Source organism: Oreochromis niloticus, linkage group LG5, assembly GCF_001858045.2.
Source record: "Oreochromis niloticus isolate F11D_XX linkage group LG5, O_niloticus_UMD_NMBU, whole genome shotgun sequence".
NCBI classification, from domain to species: Eukaryota; Metazoa; Chordata; class Actinopteri; order Cichliformes; family Cichlidae; genus Oreochromis; species Oreochromis niloticus.
Genome location: NC_031970.2, coordinates 31,737,576 through 31,749,647, shown reverse-complemented (window position 1 = coordinate 31,749,647; position 12,072 = coordinate 31,737,576). Strand labels below are relative to the sequence as shown.

General features: G+C 40.4%; 1 protein-coding gene across 11 annotated transcripts in view; it reads left to right on the top strand.

Annotated features, from left to right (window-relative positions):
* The window catches only part of itpr1b (inositol 1,4,5-trisphosphate receptor, type 1b), a 79,093-nt gene that overhangs the window by 60,966 nt on the left and 6,055 nt on the right, over positions 1–12,072 (top strand). For all 11 annotated transcript variants that reach the window (XM_013269988.3, XM_025907465.1, XM_025907461.1 and 8 more), the window contains 8 exons: positions 73–195; positions 5,718–5,893; positions 6,160–6,324; positions 6,441–6,630; positions 6,949–7,041; positions 7,858–8,006; positions 8,960–9,125; positions 10,733–10,893. In XM_013269988.3, coding sequence (XP_013125442.1) covers positions 73–195; positions 5,718–5,893; positions 6,160–6,324; positions 6,441–6,630; positions 6,949–7,041; positions 7,858–8,006; positions 8,960–9,125; positions 10,733–10,893 — 1,223 coding nt within the window. The remainder of the gene's footprint in view (positions 1–72; positions 196–5,717; positions 5,894–6,159; positions 6,325–6,440; positions 6,631–6,948; positions 7,042–7,857; positions 8,007–8,959; positions 9,126–10,732; positions 10,894–12,072) is intronic.

The following is a 12,072-nucleotide window of genomic DNA, read 5'->3' as shown; positions in this document are numbered from 1 at the left end:
CATGTACGCACTACATCTGAGTGCTTTAGCATAGCCATCTGTGTTAATGTGCTTCACTATGCTGTCCTCTAGCCCAGCCCATCCTGTATTGGTGCTCCAGGAACATGTCATTCTGGAGCAGCATCTCCTTCAACCTGGCTGTGCTCATGAACCTCCTCGTGGCCTTCTTCTACCCTCTGGAAGGCATCCGTGGAGGTCAGTCACTCTCAGTCTTTCTCTGTGTATGATACCCAGTCATTGCCATTGCCCTGTTAAGATGACTTCTGTTAAGTTTCTTTTGGATCAGAGTTTAAAACGCATAAACAAAACGTCATTCTGCAGCTGAGATCATGCTCTTAAACACAGAACAAATATTGTAAATATTCTGTGTAGGTACTGCCATCTGATTCAGAGTGTATGGCTACTAAGAGTAGAAACGATTAATCGACTCGATCCTCGGAGCTGGTTATGGTCGAACACCCAGCAGTAGAAGTGGTGTGCTGTAGCAGAAGTGTCTGAGGTGAAATGTGAGATAAGCTTTGCTCTGTAGGTCAATTTGAAGCAGCATTATGAGAAATCTGCAGCTTTATAGATAAACAAAGTTTTGTTTTATGTGAACATTCTGTTAGCATGTCTCAATTCATGGCGGCTTATATTCTCGTCCCTGAGCTGAAGATATGCATGCGGACACCATGACAGACCCTTGGTCTTAGTCCTTTAACACTTGAGAATAACAGATTGCTTATGCTCTGATTGTTATCTGTGTGTGTGTGTGTGTGTGTGTGTGTGTGTGCGTGTGTGTGTGCGCGTGTGTGTGTGTGCGTGTGCACTGTGGTTAACACAATGAGTGTGACTACTACAACACAGGAAATGGGAGTGAGTGACACAAGCATTACTGCTGAGATCAGGGGTGGGGCGGGATGCAGAGAGTACAAAATGTGTGTTATCAGAGACCTGGTTAAAAAGAACAGGAAAGAAACTGAGTGTTTACTCTTCAATTTCTTCATTTTATGATCGGGTATACCGCAACACCTCAGCACATTTAGACCTTCCAGCTCACAGAAAGTAGTCCTCGACCACCCGAGGCAAACTGTGATCTAAAAAGTGTAGATTAGCCTGTAAAAGTTATGGCAGGAATCTTTTTGATATTTGGAGAGAAAGGCAATAGTTTATTTTTTCCTTCACCAAGTTTCCGTTACCAGTATGTGACTGGCACAGAGCAATTAAAAAAGGCGTTGTGTGTAGCTGTCCAATGACTCAAAAAATGTACATAATGTCACATTTGCTTATTTTCTGTCTTTTAATCTGAAGTAAACACAAAAAAACTAAAATCAATTTGAGATCTGGCTGCTGTTGAGAGATGTATGAGGGGTTTGTGGCTTGTTGATTTGCGTCCCAATTTTCACATCCTTTACGAAATGCTCTATATTTAGACCTTTTTAATATTCATTTCCACAGTAGCAGCCAGTACTTGATCAGATTGCCACAGTAAAAGGATTTATTAGTGCGTAGCTTTAAAGGACCTTACAGAACACTATATGTTCCCATGCTTGTGGTTTGGGTGTAGCCTCACACCTTCCTAACCAAAGTTAGGGAGGTGTGAGCATCACTACAGCCGTGAAGAGAATGTCATCCTAGTTGAAGAGCTGGATCTTGAACTGCAGTGGTGTCATAAAAGATTGATTTTGCACTTCTTTTCCCCTGATACTGGTTTAAGAGGTCTTTTTTTTCTCCCTTTGCATCACTTCAGGTAATTAGGGTATGTGATAGTTTGTTCACCCAGACTATGAATACTGTGACCACCTTAAAAAGCCAGAATCACATCAGGGACACATACAGCGAGATAAATATTTGTCCAAGAGGTGATCTGTTTTAAACGAAGTTTTAAATGTAAAAGCGAACTCATAATGCTTTACAATACAAACCATTTTTTAAGGTCAATTTACAATCACAAATTAACTGATCGTGGATGTCTGTGGACTGTGGGAGGCAGTACCCAGAGAGATCCCACGCAGCACAGGGAAAACATGCCACACATGAAGGAACCATGAGATTTCACCCAGGAGCCTTCTTGCTGCTACTTGTGCAGAAAAAGTGTGAACTACTGTATCAATGCCAGTCATAGTGAATTTTAGATTTTAGTGTTTAGTTCAACACCAAGAGCTGTTATGCTATTATTTATTGATCAAAATGACTGTATTTATAAGTGTGAACATAGTTGAACATGAAATGCTATCAGAACACATTATGACTGAAATCATAAAGTTTCCCTATTAAAGTGGAAGACTGCACCACGGTCTCCTTCACTCAGACACAACATGATTTGCCAACTATGATAGGACTGTTCCACATGTGCTCACATGACAAATGACACTGATGACTGATCATTGTCTTCTCACAGACATGCTTTATCTAAACGGTTATCAGTAAAGTAAGCTCTGGTGTATGATTCAGTGATATCTGCAGAGATATGAAGAAGGAAGATTTAAAGATTGTATTCACAGCTAAAAATTGGTCAACAGCATTTGTCATCACATTGGTGACCGATTCTTCATAAAAGCCGTCATGTTAAAACAATTCCCTGGTAATAGCTTGATGTCTCAATGTTGTTTGATGTTTAACACCAAGTGCATGTCTTTATAAAGTTTTTGTATCAGTGAGGAAACCAATCAAATTTCACACAGCTGCTTCAGACTCGGAAAAGGGAAGACATCGCAAAGAAACTCTGTTTGTTGAAGAAACCCTGCCAGGGAACAGGTGGATTCAGACTCCATTAATAACTAATGAGTAACCCAGAGTTTTATTTAGCTCTGTCTGAAACAAAAAACCCAGTGGATCCTTCATCTCTCAGTTTCACTAAACCCATTTCCTGAAACGGACCTCTGCATTTTGATACAGCCAGTTAGCAGTGGTCACAAGTTTAAGACGAGAGCAGACTTTGTGATTGATACACACACCCCCACCCCACACAACAAATGCTACAAGGCATCTAGAAGCATTTACGTTTTTACAAAACCAAATTGAGATCCAATCTTAGCCAGAATTTAAAAACTGAGGTCATTCATTTCGATACTGAAACTACAGATGGTGTTATTCATTCCTTAACATCGGTATTTTCTGTGTGCCATCCTTCTTTTAGAGTCACTGTTTGCCGACGCTGATTGGATTTAAAGGTGTTTCCAAACAGTTTTTTTTCTTTTTTGTTTTTAGCAAAGGGTGTCTTCAGAGTGATGCTCCATTCATGCCCTATCAGTTTCTGACATGGGTTATGGTTAGGTTTTGATATGTCAACCAAAGTCCATCATCCCCATATGCACAACTATGGAAATTATGTAAGCATATAAGCACCTACAGAAATTCAGTGCTCTGCTGATTTAATTGATTTTCAGCTCTAAAGCGTCTTTCGTGTCTCTTGTGCCTAAAGTGTAGATTTTGGCTCAAAGTATGAAGTAATCACCCTGAAGCATATATGTCAGTTTAATGCCTACAAACAATTGAATGTATTGAGTACAAAGGAGAAAAAAGTGAAAAAAAACCCCAAAACAAACCAGCGTAATGAATATTGATCTTCATTTAAAATGCATAAAATACACTCCTTTTCTTTTAACCAACAAGGATGTTGACATAAAAAGTTGTTATCCCTGAGATCTCCAAATTTGACCTTCTTCCCCAAATGATTATAATCCCAGATTAGTCTGGGCTGTCACGAGGCTTTCATTTCTAAATTTAGGGGTAGGGAAAACTCTGTCTGGTGTTTGGTCACAAGGTGTAACTTCAAAGACTGAATATTCATTCAAACAGAGATTCTGAGTGATTACAGGAGATTCTTCACAAACCAAAGGAATAAGCAGACCTGAGCATGTTTTTGTGTGAAGTTTCAGTTTTCTTTTTGATTTGCCGTCTCTTATTCCCTTCCGTTTTTTCTCAGTTCTGCTTTAGGGCAATATTTGTGGGGACGCGAAAAGCCTCAGCCGTTAAGGCCTCCATTGTTCCAGTGCAAAGAGAAGACGCACATTGTTTTTCGCATAAACTTTCAATTGTTCTGTCTGGGGTCAAACGGCGAGGTCCCTTTTGTTTGAACTTCCTCGCAGTGGTGTAGAGCAGAGAAAAAAAGAGGTTGTTAGCTTAGCTTTAGAAACCCGATGTGGTTTTCAGTGTTAAAGGCCTTCTGAGAGCTTACAAGTTCATTCCAGGATACACCATTCACTGCAAAATTAGGTGTTTTGGGCATCTAGAGTGTGAAATGGTGAATGCTTACCGCCACACGGATGCATGCATGAAAACATGTCCTATTTTCTTACCAGCTGAGACGCTTCATTTGAATATTAAAACCAGCTGCTTGCAAAGAAATACCAAATTTTTCCAGTGAAGCTAAACTGGTCAGAAATGTTGTTTATTGCAAGTTTGCCATCGAGACATAGCAAGCCTCACTTGCATACTGTCTTAGACTACATGGAATCCCCTTAAACACTATTGAAAACCTCACTTACAATGACCGTGGATGGTTCGCTGTAAGCGGTTTGTTTGGAGAGAATCTGTGGTCGCAAACTTCTAGTAGCAAGCAGAAGTGTGTAAGCCTTAAAAATAAACACCCTGAATAACTCCAAGTTGAGTAGCTTGATGCCGAGGTCCGAGTCAAGTGGTCAAACTGCCAGAGCGTCCACCCTGTCACAGGTGGCTGCTATAATATGAGGAGAAACGGATTGTTTCTGTCTGTCAACAATACAAGCCATGTGGATATGTGAAGTGTAGTGCAAGTAGTTCAATGTAAAGGTCAGTCTCGCTTGTCTTCTTATAGCTGCAGAGTAAGCAAGTAAGAGAGATGAATGGCCTTAGACAGTAGGTGTGTGACGTCAAAGCTGCTGTGTCTGGGTTGGCTGCCAAGTCTGAGCGCCCAGGCTGCCTGTTACGATGCAGTACCTGGGATGCATCTCTGATGCATTTGGCGGGAGCAAAGTATATTTTTAGCCAATGGGAGGTTATGTAACAACCTGTCATGTGATTGCTATACACGGAGAGACGAGAAGGAGGCCTCAGAAAGAAGGGAATGGAGGGAGACATCGAAAGTGCTCTTCTTCCTTACTCAGAGAAAAGCAAACCTGACACGAAAGTTGTTTTTCTTTTTTGTTTTCATGAAGAAATCAGAATATGGGGTGATGCCAGTGCACCATGAGCTCATAATACTGCTTTCCTGAACCACAATAACTGATATAGAACAAATCATGCATAGGGTAAATGTGAGTTAGATTTCTGTGGATTTCTGTAAGGCATCAACATTCACAACTAAAAAAAATAAGCGAGCTTCAACTTTTCACCTGATGTCCACTTTGTGTCATTTACTTTTTGATGTAGTGGCACAAATGTTTTGTTCAATGTAGCAATTGTTCTGATACCACAGTTAGCACAAACAACTCTTGTTTCTTCTCTAAAAATGAAAGGCTTATTATTCTGTTTCCTGAAGCTTATTTATGAATGAATACATCTGAAAGATGGCCTTGTTGAAAAGGGCTTGTGTGCTCTGCTTGACTGCAACGATCACACAGCTGCTTTCGTGTTTAAACAGATAAACTGATGCATTTAAGTCATGGCGCACCGATGTTGGCGAGTGTGACTTGCCTCACTCCCGAGTGACTGGATTATCATTTGACTTGATAAAAGGATTAATAAGTTGGCTGTGATGGAAAAGATTGAGTGAAAGCTTTCTCACCTCGCCCTAATGACGTCTCCTTCATCCTCAGGCACTCTGGAGCCCCATCTGTCTGCCCTGCTGTGGATGGCTATGCTGGTTTCACTGGCTATTGTCATAGTGCTGCCTCAGCCTCACGGTATCAGGGCACTCATTGCCTCCACCATCCTGCGCCTGATCTTCTCGGTGGGCCTCGAGCCCACATTGCTCCTACTGGGAGCCTTTAATGTAAGTGTGCATGAACCTGACATTGAACTTGCATGCAGTACAGAAACACAGACTCTGTTCAAACAGCCGCCAATACAAATGTCACTCATTGAATCTTAAATCTTGTATATCAGGTCCGGGAGATTCCACACTACGCTGACAATGCAGCACTTGCACTGTATATTTAGTAGTCTGAACAATGACTGTTTGAAATTCTTCTTGCACTCCCTTTGAACAAACCATACCATACTAATTATACATGCTGTGTGTTTTCCATTGTTTTTCAGTTATGTAATAAGGTCATCTTCCTGATGAGCTTCGTTGGAAACCGAGGAACCTTTACACGTGGATACAAAGCCATGATTATGGATGTCGAGTTCTTGTACCACCTGCTCTACCTGATTATCTGCACCTTGGGGGTCTTTGTCCATGTCTTCTTTTACAGTCTACTAGTATGTGAGCTCACACATACTTCATCCTATACACATATCATATATGACATTTAACCCAGTTCTTTTTGTCACATATAGATATTCCACACACATCTCTAAACCCTTGTTCTTTCCAGCTCTTTGACCTGGTTTACCGAGAAGAAACCCTGCTGAACGTAATAAAGAGCGTAACCCGCAATGGCCGCTCAATTGTTCTGACAGCTGTGTTGGCGCTTATCCTCGTCTACCTCTTCTCTATTGTGGGATACATCTTCTTCAAGGACGACTTTATTTTGGCTGTCGACCGGATACCCAACAAAACTCTCGGTAAGTTGGAATACAGGTTTCTTGCCATTTCCTTCCTGGAACCAAAATGCATGCCATGCTTTACCCAGATGGAATGTTTTTCCTCATGCATTCTGAATCACTAAAAAAACAAAGATGAAAATAGATGAAAAATATTAAGTGTGTTGGATCTTTGTACATTTACTTCAAGATCATCCAACTTGCTCTTAGCATCCAGCTACACTATCACATATTCGTCGCCACCAAAATGCATTGTATAAAAATGAGTGTTTGACTCTCAAATGGGAACCTTGTATAGTTTGGATACTTGCATAATTTCTTCTGTTCCCAACTGAACAGAGCATGGAGCCAGCATGGTGGGAGAGTTCGTCTCTGGTGGAGTTTGTCAGAAAGAAAATGGAGAAAACTGCTCAGCAGAGGCCGCGATGGATGGTAGGTTGACAAAGTGAAAGGTAAATGAGAGTACGTGTACATGGGGTGGAGGCTAGGGTCAAAGGTTTCTTTTTAAGTGTAAATCCATGTGTTTGTTCGTGAATCTCTTGAATTTTTCCACGTGGCTGGGTGCGTGTGTTTGTGTGAAGGGCTTTATGTTCTCACACATTTCTGACCTGCCCAGAAGAGATTCGTCCCACCGAGCTACAAATCTAGGCGACTGGGTGGTCATGGGATTAAAACTGACTGGGCCAACTGGGGGCTTTCAGGGAGCTGGGTCATACACCAGGGGTTTAGACTCTTTAGACTTTGTGGTCTCACAGTACCAAGCCTAAGACTTGATGTAGGGGCCCATAGCTGAAAGGTCAGAGATTAGAGCAGGTCGATGGGTCCACCCAGGGATGGTGCGGGGACTCTCTAACTGCAAACAATGAGTTTTTGCAAACCATCCGACCTTGTTGGGATAAAGCCACCGTTCAAAGGTGAACACGTAGCACCTTTAAATTGATCGGCCAACCATGTCGAATCCTCAAACTGCCTGGAGCTTGACCTTGTCTGAGCTTCCCATCCATCATCACCAGGCGGGCTAATTAGGGTAGTCTGGTGACTAGCCTTTGTGTGGGAAGTTAAAGAATGTCTTCAGTCACATTAAAACCTCCCAGTTTATTCTGGTATTATATTAGAGCTAATTGACCCTTTATGTAATGTAGCCACTTATTTTATTGAAACCATATATAAAGGTATTTTTGCTGGAGGATAGAAATGCAGAATAAACTTTAAAGGATCCTACAGTAACACTGCGCTGTGTCTTTGTAGCTTCCCTTGCCATCCAGCCATCAGCGGTAGTGATTGAAGACAAGGAGCGGACGTGCGATTCCTTGCTCATGTGTATTGTCACAGTACTGAGTCACGGCCTCAGGAGTGGGGGAGGTGTCGGGGACGTCCTACGGAAACCATCCAAAGAGGTATAAAAAAACAGGAACCCAACAATGAGGAGAGTTCACACCTTTGAGGGTGTGAAGAAGTGTCATAAAATGACCAAATATTGTTTTTCCTGTTTTTTTCACTTTAAAGTCTAGCAACACAGATGAGATCTACTGGCACATCCCACTACCATACACAATAAGTCTAACTCAAGTTCAACTAAATTCAGAAGCTAACAGACATTTAAAGGTGTATTTAGTCTTGTAATAAGGAATTTAATGTTTGCATATTAAACATTATAAGCAAAAGTAGACGTGCTGTCAATTTAATGTGTTGGATGAGGTAATAAGTGCAGTAGAGGATAGGAAGCACTTTGAGTGCTCCAGTAGAGTAGAAAAGCGCTATATAAGAACCAGTCCATTTATCAGGAGTCCAGTATGTCTGAAAGTCTGTGATTGAAAGTTGTCCTTTACAAAGAGGATGTATTCAAAACTCCAAACACAGCAAAAACACACAGGATGAAGACAAGTTTGTGACTACCACGCATTAGACCTGCAGCTCAACCCACAAGATGGCACAAAGAATTATGAATCATTCACACTTTTATTAACTTCATGTAAATTATTGCTCATTTGCATTGATGTCACAACTGTTTTCAGTTGTTCAGAAGCCTGCCAAACACAACCTTACAGCTGGATTGTACTCATACAAAAGGGCACTGAGTCATACCAATGTCTTAACTTAGTTTTTATATACATATATGTACACTTCTCTCACAGGAGATAATATTTTCTTTTAGAAGTTTTCAGAATCACAGGTCAGTGCTTGTACTTGTAAGACTGCTTTGCAAACTTGTTCAGCTTTTTACTGTCTGTTCCTCACTGATCTTCTAAACTGAAAAATGTTCTCATTGGCTGACATAACGTGCTAGCTTTCATTGCCTTTCTCCATCACCCCACCCCCCGCCCCCCACACCTGCCTTTGGCTTCAACAGGAACCACTTTTTGCAGCAAGAGTTATCTACGACCTGCTCTTCTTCTTCATGGTCATCATTATTGTCCTCAACCTCATCTTTGGTGTCATCATTGACACATTTGCTGACCTGAGAAGTGAGAAGCAGAAGAAAGAGGAAATTCTCAAGACAACATGTTTTATTTGCGGTGAGAAAAGAAGCAAAATAACTTTTTAGATTAGTTAAGACTGTTTATGTGCTGCTATTTATGCTTTCAATAGCCCCATTTTAATTCGTGCTCAAGGTTACTGTCCTATTCTCATGAACTTGAGACCGCTTTAATTTGGGAGGTATTTATACATTTCGCTGGTGTTCTTGCGGACTTCAGTGTGAACTGATTACATTTGGGTTATAAAGCATTACATGACCTCACATCAGTCCTGCTCTTGTGTTAGTTTCAAACATATGAATACCTGGACTCAAAGCCCACTTCTTTCACACAAAGTTAAACGCACAGCTTACATTTTCTTTCTATTTTGGATGTGATTTTTTATTCTGAAGGTTCTGCCCAAACTGTCGATCTTTGTCTTTGTCCACCATGCTGTCTTTAGTTTATAAATAAAGTTACACATCCAATAGTGCTGAAATGATCAAGGCAAAGAAATTTATGTATGTGCATCCCTAATGTAATATATCAGGAAGACTTGGAGTGAATTTCTTGACATCACTTAAGCTTTTGAATGAAATGATTAGAAATTAGTGTCAAAGGTGAGGCTAACCATGACCTCACAAACACTGACATCTAATGGAATGAGTTGATGGAGTTGGTGAGAATTCAAGCACATTCAAACAAGGGTGGGAATGGAAACTTGTTTAGTTGGAGGAGGCCTACAACAGCAAGGTGGTAATTCTAGTTTTACTTTTAGAGCCATTCTGCCTACTCGGCAAACGCTGTAATATGTCAGCATTATGGGAATATGACTCATGACCTTTGACACTTCTTTTCCTGTCTTTTTAACCCTCATTTCTATTTGCTAGTAGCACTCCATTCTTCAAGTTTAAAAAAAAAAAAGCGGAAATGCCTTTTTAGTTCCATTCGAGTCGAAGCTACAGTCAATACGCAACACGTTTCGCTACAGACTCGGTAATTTTGCGGGTGTGAACGATGCAAATGGATGATGATGATGATGATGATGATGATGATGAAATTAAGGGAAATCAAACGAGTGCCCTGTTCTCAGCTCTCATATGAGCATGCTCCTGCTATGATGCAACTTCACATGAGGTCTGTTTTCAAATGGGGGCTTTTTTTTCTTTCTTTTTTTTTTCTTCTGGGTAAACAACCAAACGCCTCCTCTTCCCAGAATGAATGGTTAGTCATGGCAGGTGCTGATGTGGAGGAGGAGTGTTTCTTCCTGTTACCATATGGGTCTTGACCATGTTAGACAGTACACATACTCAGACACTGGCCTCATCTGTCACTGCACAGCCACTTTTTTTCTTCTTTTCTTCTTTTTTTTTGTCGGGGGGTAATTTCAACTAAATAATCAGTAATAAGTTGTAATTGTGCTCGCTTGTTTTGTCTGCCCATTCTCTCATACCCCCATTTCCTGTCTTTAAAAAAAAAAATTAAGTCATGATCATTCATCAGTCATTATTTAGGTCACAGGAATGATGATGCAATCTTGCATAAGAAAATGTATTTCCTCACTTTTCCTAAGAAATAAAGAGGACCGATTATTTGGTGTGTGTGTGTGTGTGTGTGAAATTGTGTCTTTTATTTATTTATTTATTTATTTATTTATGTATTTTTAGGTTTGGAAAGAGATAAGTTTGACAACAAGACGGTCACCTTTGAAGAGCACATCAAAGTTGAGCACAACATGTGGCACTACTTGTTCTTCATTGTCCTGGTGAAGGTCAAGGACTCAACAGAGTACACTGGCCCAGAGAGCTATGTGGCTGAAATGATCCGGGTAAGGATGTTGTCACTGACATGCACATGCACTAGTTTAATGAGGGTCTTATTGGAGTAAGTACTAGTGTAGCTGCAAGTCTTCCGAGTCTTGATTTCAGTAGCGTCAAAAAAGCCCCAAAGAGGATGTTGAAAGACCTTTATTGTAATTAGGTTTGTTGTGGATATTTTCCTTCTTTGCTATAGATGTTAATTTAATTATTGCTAAAACTACTTCAGTAAAGTAGTATGCGAGTCCCAGTTAAAAATAATAATTATAATATGAATTTACTTAAATTTGTTTTTCAACAGTGTATCTTTCCATCTATTTGCTCTCTGCATTGTTGGGGATGATACTAATTAAGAACTGAGCTACTAGGTACTTGCACTACAGACTGATTCATCTACCTGATCGTGAATCTTTGGTTTTTTTTGTTTTTTTTAATCCTTTAAATTCGCAGACACTCCGGAAATTTTGTAATCGACTTGTTTTTCACTTTCTTCTAGCTGCCTTCCTCTCAAAATAGAGCTCTCACCCATCTTCTTCAGTGCTACAGGTGTGCCTCAAAGACTACATTAGCAAAACGTACGGTGCAACACTGTATCTGCTACCGCTGTGGTCTTAACTGAGGTTAACCTTCACTCGTGAAGAACACTGTAGGCGCTTCGACTAGGCGTAAAGGTTTATATGGGTTCGGACAGAAGTGATTACTGCAGTCTTTTTCGCTTCCTGCGCTGTGACAGGCAGTAATATTTATTTTTTTTTCACCTCATGTGCTCTAGTGTACCAGCACTGCTTTTATGTAATCCCTACCTCTGTGACCTTGAATCCTTCCAAAGCATTATCACATCAGTCCATTTTATGAATGGACAATTAACATTCAGACACAGTCTGCCATTGGCATAAAAGGTTTTAATCCTCTGAAGGAGGCATGCATTGTTGTAATCATTAAACACACATGCATGCACCCTTTATATCACCACATGACAGCCACTTTGGCATGCAAACACACTGAAACCTTGAGTTATTTATTTTACTTTTTTCTATCCTGACATAATGCATATTTCTATGTGTTGTATAGAAAGTATGTCATCACTGTTATTAGTTCCAACAAAGGCTTTGCTATCATAAAAAACTATAAAATAGCAAATGCCAAGTGCTCGTGTTTATGCCAAACAGAGCGGCACATCAGATAAATGT